Source organism: Staurois parvus, unplaced genomic scaffold (assembly GCF_062004578.1).
Source record: "Staurois parvus isolate SC_StPar_1 unplaced genomic scaffold, SC_StPar_1.0 ptg000303l, whole genome shotgun sequence".
Lineage (NCBI taxonomy): Eukaryota > Metazoa > Chordata > Amphibia > Anura > Ranidae > Staurois > Staurois parvus.
Genome location: NW_028318099.1, coordinates 13,082,236 through 13,096,223, shown reverse-complemented (window position 1 = coordinate 13,096,223; position 13,988 = coordinate 13,082,236). Strand labels below are relative to the sequence as shown.

Genomic DNA, 13,988 nt, shown 5'->3' with positions numbered 1-13,988 from the left:
CATAAACTTTTTATCTCTTTAAAGAGAAGATGATAACTGTAAAACATGACAGTAATTCTAATCCTTCCCAGCTGAATCAAAAATTAAAAAAAAAAAAGTTTTGGCTGGACATACACTTTCATCACCTTGTGGGCCTTACTCAAATGTACCTGAAAGTACTATTCTTGCTAACATTGGTATTGGCATGATAGATCAATAGATAGATAGATAGATAGATAGATAGATAGAGTTTACATTTGCTCATAAATATGAGGGACTCAAATGGGCTGCATTATAATAGAAATAGTTCACAAAAGGAAAGATGTAGCCACATAATACTAGTACAAATTTTAATACACATTTAAATAAATATTTCCATCATTAATATTAATATTTACAAACATCCTTAAAAAAAGGATAAAAGTCTTGCCAGACAACTGACATTTGTACAGTGTTTTACAAAAAACAAAAACAAAAAAAACAAAACAAACAAAAAAAAAACAAAAAGAATAACATTATTATCACTATTTTTTACAACTGATTTCTACCACTGGGATGCATTTTTAATTTTTTACCACCATGCAGTTGCAAGTCTTGAGATTTAGTATATTTTTTTGTGTCAAACAAAAACAAGATTTGTCCTCGTTGGTATAAAAAAGATTTTGCTTGTCATGAAAACCTGCTTGAGCCAGGTAATTTAATTTTATTCCCATTATGGAAACTGAATAGGTGAAAAAGCAGCTCTTAAAAATAATTAAAAGCATATGTGATAAAAACAATCAATTACTCCACTAATGGATGTCACAAAAAAAAAAAAAACAATAAAGTAAGAAGGTTCGATTCCTTCTTCAGTCCTCTTGCACCTGTCTTGTTTGTCTTGTTTTTGGTTAAGTGTTTTGATCGGTTAAGTAGCACTTTTGGTCCCAGGTTCGTTCTTCACTACAATATTCTTTTTCTAGATATTAAAAAAAAGGTCTAAGATCTATATGAAGAGCGCACTTTTAGCAAGTTTATAAGTTTGTTTTTGTTTTTCTTTAAAAAAAAGTCTCATTGGAATAAAAAAATAAATCATCTTCTGTAAAAACAAAAAATATATATGTATATTTATATATAAACCACTAGTCCATATGTCTTTTTTTAAATCTTATATTAGAATAGAGTAGTCTGTTTTAAAAGTCCGAGGAGAGGACCATTATCCAGTTCCTACCGAGAGCTTGAGTATCGAGTTCTTTTACTCCTCCGATTAAAAGGGTAATTAATAAATTCAAAACGTTTATGAGGTTCGGTTGTGTGATGACCCTTAGGTAACCTTTTCATAAAGTGAACCTCTCGTTGGTGTTGCCTTGTCTTGGATCCTTTTCTTGGGCGTCCTCTACGGGTAAACGCCATGTACCATCCTTCATACTTGGCATTTTGTAATGCTGTGTAGTTGTTTTCCAAGACAATTTCTGTGAAAACACAGTCTTTTCCTCTGCCATTTGTCTGCAATATAAATCAAAACATTAATATAAAACAAAAACAAACAATCTAATGAAACTTAAATATATAATGTTTTTGAAATATCTTTTAGTTTTGCCAAAGAAAAGTCCTGTATCCCAAATGGATCTTCCTTATTTTTCTGTTCTTGGAGTGGTCATTGTTGTATTACACTATTTGTTTAAATGTATGTTATATATAATGTATCCTCTAATTAAACATGACACTTGCTATGCCTGACTGATCTAACATAGGATTCAGAGAATGGAATTAGATCACAGCAATTGATTGAGAAGATCAATGCTTAAACTAATGTGCAGTAATTATTTGGACTTGCCATTTTGGATATATGAACATTTCCTTTATGGTTCAGGTTCATTTGTGAATCAAGTTAATCATCTGGTAGAATTTTTTGCAAATCAGGCCAACACCAAATTTGCAAAATTTGATGACATCAGCATGTCTGTTGAATGTACACGCATTGTTTATTATTGATATCCTGCAAGCAGTTTGCATAAAATGGAAAAATAGCTAATGCACCCTAATGAACTCAGTAAAAAATGAACAAAGGCTATCTATCCTGGTCATGTCCGTGTTTATTATTAATGAGGTTCCTTTTGGCCATACTAAAGAAATGTATTTTAAGCAAAAAGTAGTCAAGTGTCTAAAAAAAAAATTAAAATGCCATATCAACCAAAGAGGTATCAACTTATATCTCTGATCACTCTAAAGCAAGTTCACATTTGATTTTTTATAGGCTTGTTTAAAACTGTTGGATATATCAATGGAATATTGCTTCTCACATCAACTAGCTTCTACACTTTGCCACTGGTTGTTCTAAAATAGGCTAAAACACATTGGTTGCTATGGGCTAACACAAGCAATGTTACTTTTTTTTTCAATGACCCATAAATTAACTAACTTAAAATAACTTGAACAAGCAGTTCCAAAATCATTGATTTAGGAAGAAAAAAAAGTGGGATGCATCATTCTATACAGGTTGTTGTGCAGCAGTGTAACACTGTAACCACCAGGAAGTCATTGTCAATTACTGAAGTGGATAAAGGTTGGGAAAAAAACATTTCAAAAGCAGGTATGCACAGGCAGTGGGCGTATTAACTTTGATCAGCTCGGGTCCCCCTCACCCCCACCCCGTAATAGTGAATACGAGGAATGAAAATCCTTATTGAACGCAGACATCTTTAGAGCCAATAATGGCTTGAAAGTGAAGTTTTTAAAAGGACCCCTCAGAGCAGTTTCTGGGTGTTAAAGAACAACCATGACTAATGTGAAGATTTCAGGGCTTAGTGATGAGGCAGTCTGAACTTTGTGTCTTAACATTCCAAATACTTGTAGCATGTAATTGTACATAATAGCAAAGCAATTTGGCTATTTGTTAAATAAGATATATGGAATTTGAAACACCCCCTTTTTTCCCCTTTCAGCTTTTCTTCTTTTTGACTCTTTTATCTCGTCTTTGTTACTCTGTTCCTTTCCCACTTCTCCTGCGCCTTTTGATCAAAAATTGTTTTTACCGTGAATTCGGCCCCCCTTCTTTTTTAATCAGCACCTTCTCTGTGCCTCTTGACTGCAATATTCGCCCCAATGGCTTCTCTTTATGCCTAAACTCATTGACAGGCCTTCCATCTCAGTGGGCATAGGACAACATTTTGTCATGCTCTAGAATCCAACACACCTTGCCAACCAACTTTCCTTTCTTGTTCATGCAGATATAATAACCCGTCTCGGCACCTTTAATGCGGACTTTGCTTCCAAACGTGTCTGTTTCCACAATCAGCTTGGCTGCAGAGACAAAAACAGGACAGTTTTGTAATATTCATTTTCAGCCTGGGAAGTCTACTCAGCAAAATACAGTCTTTGCTTAAAAGAGCACTAAATGCAAACTGAAAAAAAATTACATGTGAAAGAGCTGCCAATAAAATCTTGTTATACATGTACAAATTGCTCACAGCTGTATAGAAAATTAGATAACTGACACTTTACTGTGCAGGCTTTTTCTCTGTTTTGAGGCGCCCAAACCTCCCTCTCAACCATCTTTATAGTATTCTATATTCATCCATAAATGTAAAAAACTCGACTTCTAATTTTTGTTCATTGGCCTTCTAAAGCCTAAGGGTGTTATAAGGCAGGTAAGTTACGTAATCACATTTGTAAATAATGTCATCAAGCTCATTTACTTATTCCTGTGAAGGCTGTTAGACTAGTCACTTTACCCATTAGAAAATGTTCAAACCCCTTACTCCTCCTCCCATGGTCAGGTGATAACTCTCCATGGCTTCTAATACTGTCTTTATGCTGATGGCACCCAGATCTATATCTACTCCTCAAGTCACCCCCTTGGTCTCCTTGTGCAGTAATATATCATGCAACTTACATGTCACTATGGATGTCACACCACTTTCTAAGACTGAATCTTTCAAAATCTGAGCTCATAATATTTCCTCCACCCTGCACTCCCCCCCTTTGACTTTTCCATCAATAATACAACTATCTGTCCATCTCTTCATGCCAAGATGCAATCCTGGATTCTGACCTTTTCTTTCATCCCCACATCCAATCACTGTCCAAATCATGCCACCATCACCTCTTTAACATTTCCAAAATATGCCCCTTCATAACTAATGACATCACCAAAATACTGATTCACTGCCATGTCATCTGTCCCCGGCAACATCCCCCTTGTTGGCCTACTTTTACACAGGATATTCCAGCTTCAGTCTATCATGAATGCTGTTGCCAGACTCATTTATCTTAGCAATCACTACCTCTCTGCCAATCCCTCTACTGGCCTCTGCTCTTTCAACAAATATTATTTGAAATACTAGCAGAATCCCATCCACGATACTACCTGCCTGGAGTTTACATGGTCTCCCTGTGCCTGCGTGGGTTTCCTCCGGTTTCCTTCCACACTCCAAACACATGGTGGTAGGTTAATTGGATCCTGTCTAAATTGGCCATAGTATGTGTATGTATAAATGTAAGTTAGGGACTTTATTTTGTACGCCCCTTGAGGGTTAGGGACTGATGTGAATGTACAATATATATATGTAAAGCGCTGCGTAAATTGACGGCGCTATATAAGCACCTGTAATAAATAAAATAAATAACATACAAAGCCATCTACAATTCTGCCTGGAGCTACATCATCAATATTGTGTGTAATCACCCACGTCATCCTCTTCACCCCACCAAAGACCTCCCGCCCTCACGCATTATCTCCTCCCAGGCTTGACTCCAGGACTTTTCCAGAGCCTCACCATCCTCTGGAACTCTCTACTCCAATCACTCTGGTTATGTACTATTCTATCTATCTTAAGGAAATTCCGGAAAACTCTTTTGTTCAGGAAAGCCTATCCAACTTCTACAGAAAAACTGAGCTTTTACTTTCCTCATCAACTCATCCTCCCCCCCCCCCCCCCCCCAGTTTTCAATTTTTTTGTATAACATGTTCCATCCTTTCAGATTGTAAGCTCTCATGAGCAGGGCCCTCCTAAACCTCATCTTCAGTTGTATTGCCCCTTTATTGTAAAGTGTTGCGCAAAATGCTGGCACTACTTAAATCCTATATTATAATAATAATTCAAACTGCACATGCTGTCATGGGGGAACTAGGGATACAATGGAATTCCTTGCAAGTATAGTGTAGACAGTAGATAAATATAGACAATGGTTAGGTATAGACTTCTCCCACAGGAGCAAACATATCTCTAACATTTCTCCCTTGACATTTTTTTAGAATTTGTTTTTTTGGAAGGCAAAGGCTAGTAAATTGTTGCATAAACAATAACTGACCAAGGCACTGAAGCGAACCTTCTACTCTGCATGTGTTACAGCTTTGTTCAAGTTGTTGCCTGAAAGTACCTATAGCTTTTAAAACATGGTTTTAGCATGTGGATAACATGTCCTTGGAGAACACCCACCACTGGCATCTTGGCACCCAAACTTTGCATGGGAGCACCTTTCAGGACCAATGGTGACGTCTTAACTGCTTTGTGTCTGGTCCAAGACAGCAATTTACATGAATTTTCCTGATGTGCATAAATGTGTACAAACTGTTAGATATAGGACAGCATGACAGCTAAGTTGCATTCTGGGTTAGTTTTTTTGGGTTTCATGTGGATTTTGTCCAGGGATATCTCGCTTAACATGAGAACACATTAAGACAACGAGCTTGCACCCAAAGTGTTCTTAAAAATAATAAATTTTAGTATTGCCAGTATATTATATATATAATAATAGTCATAATCAAATAATGATTTATTATACAGGCAGGCAAGACCCGAAAGCTAACATGCCATGTTTAACCAAGGCGAACAATAAACACCCTGCCAATCAATCTTAGGAAATGCCTCCTTTTCATTTGTTCTTATCCTGGCCAATAAATGAATCTGTTACTTTAACAAAGGTTGAGCTTCTTCTAAATAGACAGTTACCATATTGTAGCAACCTGCAGAAATGAGCCCATTTTCCAGGTTATATTTGGAGTTATTTTACTCTGTGCACTGACATACAGCCGAGAGACCCAGTAAGACCCAGAGAATAGCAAATGCCCTTTAATTTGTTTCACCCTTGTGCGTTGAGTCATATTGATTTACTTTCTGTTTTTTTAACAGAGGCATTGATCGTTGTTCAGACTGACTATGCAAATTTTGGGTCAATGAAGCTTAAAAAAAAAAAAAGGGAAAAAAAAAACACCCACACATCCACATTTAAACCTAACATGATACTGCTTTGTCTGCTTATGCCTATAGTGATTGTTGGACATTATGGTATTAAAACGAGAGACAACTGCACAAGTGATTATGGCAGAGCAAAAGATTATTAATATTTTGTGCTGATGTCTTTTTATGCAATCATATTCTTGCATTTTTTTTCTAGGAACACTTACAATTTTCCCCTAAAATGTAAATGTAATTGCATTGTGAAGCTGTTCATTAGATTAGCCATCTACCCACACAGTGCATGGAAAACTGGATATAGAATCCTGTCTCCATCCTATAGCAAATAGTGTAAGTAGCAGAACTTTAGCTTGTATGAGATTTTCCATCAAAGAGACATAAATATGGTTTATAGGATGCAATTAAATTTCAGGTATCATGTCTATTGGCCAGGGTTGAAACTATAAGAAAGAATCTGATTTGTTGTCATGATCGACATCATATCCAATGCCTCTAAATGTATTATATTTTTAAATCCCTTGATACAGTGATATGCGTATAGCCTATATATTGCCAAGAACCAAAATGTAACATCTGTCTCCGAACAGTCCCATGGAGCAAAAATTCTTTTAAACTTGATACTGCCTTTAATTCACTAGCTATGAAAATGTACTGATACCTTGTTGATTTTTTTTAGTTTGGCGTATGAAGGAAAATCAATCTGAAATCCAGTAAAAGGCTTAAAGAATATTGATTGATTGCTGTGTCTGTCTTGTGCATTGTTTTACTGACAAGATAAAAAATTACCATGCCATCAGTCCCATAATACAGGAAGCCGCATCTTTAAAATGAGCAAAAGAGCACTTTTACTGAAGGTAATTTTAACATCGGCTGGTGTTCTATTTAAATACCCAATCAGATTTAGAGTATTTTTTTTTAATTTCCCAGAATCTGATTGGGCAGCTGAATCAAGCACAAGGCAATGTAAAAAAAAATGAATCCTTTAGAATAGCTTTATTGAAACATTAGGCAGTGTACAAACTTCTCCTTTAGTATGTTATCTATCTCTCTGTCTATTTATTTATCTATCTGTCTGTCTATTATCTATATATCTACCTATCTAGCTATCGGCTATAAAGGTAACTATGTATATTTCATATCCTTGTAATATCTTGTTTTGTAGCTTTATCACATTTTTTCAGGATTACAAACTCTTCAAGTTGTGATTAATTTAATTCCACCAAACATGCTTTTAATCTGTAACTATGCTGATTGTAAAATGAATGTTCTCCCCTCTATGATTTTTTTTCTTCTTTTTTATTTTTTTTTAAGAAGGGGTCATGAGATTTTTGGAGATGTATTTTTGGAAAGCTTAGCGTTTTCATTTCTATTCTTTTGCTCTAGTGACAGCTTTATCCCAGTAAAATTATGTTTCAAGCTGAAACTTTGAAGGAAAGTAGCTACGTTGATGCAGAAAAAATGCAGTGAGACACATCTGATCCCAAAACTGCACTGAGAAGAGGAGAAAGTATTCAGGAAATGTTGAAAAAGGTGAAAGTAAGAAGAGTTTTAATGGCTCTTCCAGACATTAGGGGTCTCTCTGGAGATTCATATAGAACGATCTTGAACGTCTTTTTAGCGTTTACAGACTACAACTTTCTTAAACCTTTACATCTGAGAAAAAGCTTGTTCTTTTTCTGTTTTATATCATACTTCCTAACCGTCATAACATAAATATATGTATATATATATATATATATATATATATATATATATATATATATATATATATGTGTGTGTGTGTGTGTGTGTGTGTTTATTCTTCTTTTTTCTTTTGCATCCCCTGCCTTGACTTCTATCAAATAACTATCTTTAGTTGTAATGTTCTGTTTTGATCTAAATTATGCTTTGTTTTTTTTTTTGCTGTGTAACTGTATGTAGACATACCCCCTCTCTACCAGACTGTCTGTGTTCACTAATACTAAACCTATTTTACAGAACATTTTTTTTTTCCTTTTGGTAATAATTTCTCAAAACATAAAAAAAAATTCCACAGTTTCCTACATTAACAGCCAAAGTGTGTTTTAGGGTTATGCCGTAATCATTGCATCCCTGTGTTCAATTCAATGTTAAACTTTAGCTTCATAGGTTACAGAATTTCAAATTGAGGGAAAATTTACAAGTGTGAATCCCTTGTTTGAATTGCTAGTATCAGGAGATTTCCACAGAACAAAACCATAGGAAACAAGGGAGGCCTACTTCAAAGTTTGGAATTTAATTGACCGTTTAATTTACGACATGGATTGCTAAAAATGGACTTCTTAAAATAACAGCTGATTCCTTGACTCTTCCCACCTGAACAGGCCTGGGCTTTGAGCACCACTGTCACTAAGGCCTATGCCTGCGTTAGCAACAATATACAAGAAAGCAGCTGTGAAGAACATTTCACTTGCATGCTGTCTTTGTGAACTAATGAAAAATTTTTTTTTTAGTACTTTAAAGACAAACTGAAGTGTACAGTGCATACAGCATGTTTAAGCAAGACTAACACTATAAATATATATTATTTAATTCATTATACGATTGCAGAGTAATCACCAGTGGAAAATCAGTGAAATTAATGCATTCTGTTAAAATATCTGATGCAGCAGAATGCTTCAGAAAGTCAAGTGCTTGAAAACAATATTCAATATGGCTGCAAGCAGGGTGAATTTAACATATTTCAAAATTACATTGGACACAGGCAGACTTGATAGAAATGACTTGATGTATCAGAGTTGCTACATGTACAAATATTCCTTCTATGGATACATATAATCTTTCTGTCCACTAGTTCATACATGTTAATTTAATCAAGGAAAGTCAGTAAAAGCTCAAGCTGACCCTAATATGGTGACCCTGTTATTATTAACTGCCCTTATCCATTAACAAATGCTAGTTCTTAAGTGCAATAACCCATAGCAACCAATCAAAACTCACTCTGCTGAGTAGATGAATTCTGATTGGCTGCTATAGGTTACAGCTTTAAAGACTGATCACTCTCTAGGAAATTAGGCTGAAAGTATATTAACATCTTCCATCCATCAAAAGACGTAATAAAGATCTACATAACTATACAAAGCAACTCAAACAAAAGCACAGCTCATTTATCCATTTGCTGCATAACCTACAGTTTCAGTCTTTAAGTCATTTGATCAGAACTGGTATGACTCTGCAGGTTATGCGGTCTCATATTTCAGCTGCCAAATTTAGAGTGCAAGCTTTATGGGGCACTGACTCATGAGGACAAAAAAGAGTAATCTCTTTTTCAATCACATGTTGTCCAACTATATGTTGTTACTACACTACAGAGGGCACAATTAATATTATTTGTCTTTGGGTTATTGGTTACGATTGGGGCCTTGCAGCACTGGTGTCTCTGATAAAATTCCCATCAGGACACTGTCTACATGGAATCTATATGGTCTTCCTGCATTTGAGAATTTAATATGCGATAAACTCATCCCATCATCAAAAACTATGCGGATTGGTCAATTGGTATTCACCCAGACTGGCCCTGAGGTGTACGGATCTTCAGTATGGATCTCTGCCAGCAGTGTAAGATTCTAAGACTCTCTAAGCACAAGCCATGAATAGTATGATGTATTCTGCAAAGGCCTGTGCAATGCTGGCCCTCTAAAATTACCAAAATAAATCTCCTTCTTATATGTATTCATTGCTTATTGATCTTTTGAAGTATTGTCTTTTCTTTGCAATGCAAACTGTTTAATAATTAAAAAAAAAGCAACTTAGAAAATAAAACAACCTAAAAACCAAGCACACCAAACACAAAACAAGAAAGAGTTGTGGCAACAGAAGCTAGAACAAGAGTGGTATCAAGTCTTTGGATATGGCTTATCTTCTACACAATTAAAATACTAACTGAGCTTTGCTCTAGGCCTGTGTAGTCCTATCTGCTTCAAGGTCCCCGAAATTAAAGAGAAATTAAAATAATATATTTTGTACTTGAATTACTAACTGAAACAGGCAAAATGAACAAGGTAAAGATGCATTGTATCCCCTATCAACATGTATACTTTAAAGGCCCAAATATTTGGCAGTTATCATTACTCCACTCATCGGCACATGGACTGTAGTACCAGGTCCCACATTAACAATGATATATCTTCCTGAAATCCCCAGGCCAAAAAAGTCTGCTTACCATGTGGATCCCCATCCTCGGCCATTGCATTGATTTTCTTGTTGTCCAGCACTTGTACGTGTTTCCCGCTGGTTCGGCTGTACAGCTGGTAGGTCCTGATAAGCCTTCTGCTCAGCTGATCGGTCACCAGGCTTTGCTCCCTCACATGCTGTGTAAAATTAGGTGGGGACTGAACAGTTACCTTTAGGAAATACATAAAACAAGCTATTATATTTATACTGCTTAGTACAACTAGATGAAGCCCGAACACGCTCTAAGGTGTTGCTGGGGTACTTTAAGGGCATTAACACAAGATCAGGGCAATAAGAATACATTACAAGTAGCTCAAAGACTACGAGTAAATGTATGGTATACATACTCATAAACTATGCCCATCATTATTAAAGTCACATTGCCAAATCCTGGAACTCTATTTAAACAGGGAGTTTGGAGTTAAAATAGGAATCTGGTAAGTTACAAAATTTGGCAGCACAGTAATATAACACAGATCTATGGCAGAAATGAATCTCAGTCTATCTGTACCATATAATTACATGATAAAACAAATGAAGTAGATAGTAACTAATGAAATAATAAGCTACTATCACTAATACTCCTAATACTCATGCATATACACAAAGGCTGTATATGTGTGTGTGTATATATATATAATTTTATATATAATTTTTATTTTTTTTTAGATATACACATCTTTGAACATCAATATAGCTGCAATGGTACATATTAATATATTAATGTGCGGAATCCACATTTACCAGTGTGACAAATTTGGCAGATTGCAAAGCAAACCCTTCTTGCTGAGATTTATACTCCCTTTGGCTTTACAGAGCTCCATTGGACACAAGCAGAATTGCTCTTGTCTTTGACATTTATAAAGATGTATATTCAACAAATGTGAAGGAGATTCCTCTTTCCTTCTATGGGTGACAAGGGAGCTCTTACTAAAATCCCCATATCAAATCAGAGATTCTGCTTCTGAACAGCCCATACCTCACAAAGTCAATAACATTCTTTCTTTTTTTTTTTTTTTTTTTACTGTGTCCTGAGTCTAGTGAAGCTTCCCATTCCCTTAGGTTTCCCTTCCCTTTTTACATGTGTAAGTGGGCCAATATGTTTTGAATCTGCTGCCAGGTCTCAACATTGCATCCTGGGGTGATATAGACTGGTAATCATACAGCTGGTACAACCCCATCTGATATTGCAATGATTTTCCTAAATCTTTATTTTAAATGTTAACACCTGTTTTGTATACCTAATTACATTTATTGCTTGATTGTCTATTATAGATAGTCTACATTCTTTACAGAATACATTTTTATTAAAAAATGTTTTCAAAGATTAACTTAAATATTTACTAGGTCTCATGTCTTGATAGCCCACATTCTTTACAAAAACATTTTATATTAAAAAAGGTAAAAAAAATAACAAAATTTATATTAGATCTACTGAACTGATAACCAACAAAATGTATATTAGATCTACTGAATTGATAACCAACAAAGTGTATATTAGATCTACTGAATTGATAACCAACAAAGTGTATATTAGATCTACTGAATTGATAACCAACTGTCTTTCCAAAATGTATTCCTATTAATATTGGTCAAAAATGAACTAAAATACATATAAGATATATCAGCTTGATAGCCCAGTCTTTATAAAATATGATTTTATTAATAAAGTCCAAAAAAATCAACTAAAATATTTTAGATCTATTGCCTTGACCTTGAGGTATAGAGTTTATAATCCAAACAGGTATACGTAAATTTGTAACACCCTGCAGCTTGTTGTGTTGTTGCTACTATGTATCAATGTGTTTCTTCTGAATGAATGCAGAGTTTTAATGGACACAAAATAGAATACAGTGAAATATAAGCGAAGGTAACAAAAGTTTGATCCTTACCTGAGCTTGTAAGCAGATGACAAACAAGTGCATCAACCTAGAAAAGAAAACACAGAAATACAGGATTTAGAGGGGTGTTGTGTAGTCAGGGGATGGGAGAGGGGATGGTAAAAGTTGGGTGTACTCACATATATCCGAGCATGGATGTCATGTAGCTCATGGTGAGACTGTAGTAAGGAGGATAGTCCCTGGGAGGGTTGCTGTGTGTCTGGCAGGCTGGCTGGGGAAGGTCCTTGGCTGGGAGAAGGTGCAGAGCTGCTTAGTCCTAGGAGCTCAGGCACAGTCCCCCTCCCATCTCCCTGTCCAGGATGCCGGAGAGCAGGAGAGCCTAGGCGGAGGGCTAGACCAAGGCAGATCGCCCCCAACACAAAGCTCCCCCCAAACAAGGATCCTTCACTGCTTCGCAAACAAGAGGCTGGGATAAAAATCAGAGAGCGATCCCCCTTTCCAATGAAGTCGCTGCTTGGTGCCCAGACAGAAGAGCCCGACGTCGGAGGTGGCTTCCAATGAGTCCAGAGGAGGTGCAATTGTCCAAGTCTTCTCCTCAAGGGTGGCTGCAGATGGCCAAGTCCCAAGTAGATGCAAGAAGCCGGACTGTCAGGTTCAGCCTCCTTCACAAAACTGAAGCAAACTCAGGATAAGTTAAGAAAAGAAGCTTCTTGGGAGGATCAGGATTTTTTTTTCTCCCCTTCTGTGAAAATGACGTTGCAGGGCAGCCCTTTGCAGTGTGATGAATGATGATGAAAGGATTTGCTGAGTGCTGATCACACTCTAGTTAGTAGCCAATGTAACCTGGCTGTGATTGGGGGACCTCCTGATAGCTCGATGACTGTGTGTATATGTGTGTGTGTGTGAGAGAGAGAGAAAGAGAGTGTGTGCATTGGCTGGTGTCTCATTGAGCACTAAGTGCACTGATTGCTAGCAGTCCCTCCTCTTGTCCTGAGCTCTCCAATGTCAAACTCCCTTCTCATCTATCCTGGCTTAATTGTGGGAGGATGGTCCCAGGAAAAACCAGCCCCTTATATCTGTAGCCTTACAGGATGCCCTCAGTTATATACATAAATTATGTAAGTCATTCAACTCTGCCAATTACCCTTTGCAGCTCCTGGAATGAAGTCAGCAGCAAGTGCACACAGGCAATATCACAAAGATGCTGTGGACTGAATTGGGGATATGCAGAGATAGACTGAAATATGTGCACGTGAAACCACAGACTACAGGCACACCACAAACATATCATCTCTCAGTCTTCAAGCACATTTGTACAATAAATAAAAGACAGAATATCTCTGATTTGTTTATTATCCTGTTTTGCATTTCATTGCTCTCTGAACATCTTAGATTGTAAGCTCCAAGGATCAGGGCCTTCCTAACCCTCTTGTATTGAACTGTATCATTGCTCTATTGTCTCCCTTTATATTGTAAAGCGCTGAGCAAACTGTTGGTGCTATATAAATCCTGTATAATAATAATAAAGCTTATCTGCACTTGTTGTGGAACTACAAACCTCAGCATGGCAGGCTTGCTTATTAGCAACTATTTAAAACTGAAAACCCTAGCAAGGCAAGCTTGCTTATCAGCAGCTGATGTGGAACTGTAAACCCCAGCATAACAAGCTTGCTTATTAGCAACTGTTTGGAACTGAAAACCATAGCATGGCAGGCTTGCTTATCAGCAGCTGATGTGGAACCACAAACCCCAGCATGGCAAGTTTGCTTACCTGCAGCTGCTGTGAAACAACAAGCTCCAG

The 13,988-nt window shown here is 36.6% G+C and overlaps 1 protein-coding gene across 2 annotated transcripts; it reads right to left on the bottom strand.

Moving 5' to 3' along the window:
- Positions 1-315: 315 nt before the first annotated feature.
- Positions 316-13,194, bottom strand: FGF8 (fibroblast growth factor 8). 2 transcript variants are annotated; one of them, XM_089683109.1, is made up of 5 exons: positions 12,367-13,194; positions 12,239-12,275; positions 10,336-10,483; positions 3,152-3,258; positions 316-1,461 (listed from the first exon to the last, which is right to left on the bottom strand). In XM_089683109.1, exons 1-5 carry the CDS (start codon positions 12,396-12,398, stop codon positions 1,183-1,185), a joined length of 603 nt encoding a protein of 200 aa, XP_089539235.1. In that variant the 5' UTR covers positions 12,399-13,194; the 3' UTR covers positions 316-1,182. The 2 variants fall into 2 exon arrangements, with proteins under 2 accessions (XP_089539235.1, XP_089539234.1); XM_089683108.1 differs by having other exon boundaries at positions 10,336-10,516; positions 12,367-13,192.
- Between the last annotated feature and the right edge of the window lie 794 nt (positions 13,195-13,988).

Excerpts from the sequence above, each read along its gene's own strand:
- FGF8 (XM_089683108.1), bottom strand. The coding sequence starts at position 12,398 with ATGAGCTACATGACATCCATGCTCGGATATAT. Across the intron at positions 10,517-12,238 it reads TCATCTGCTTACAAGCTCAG|GTAACTGTTCAGTCCCCACC; the intron begins GTAAGGATCAAA and ends TATTTCCTAAAG. Across the intron at positions 1,462-3,151 it reads AAGGAAAGTTGGTTGGCAAG|ACAAATGGCAGAGGAAAAGA; the intron begins GTGTGTTGGATT and ends TTTATATTGCAG.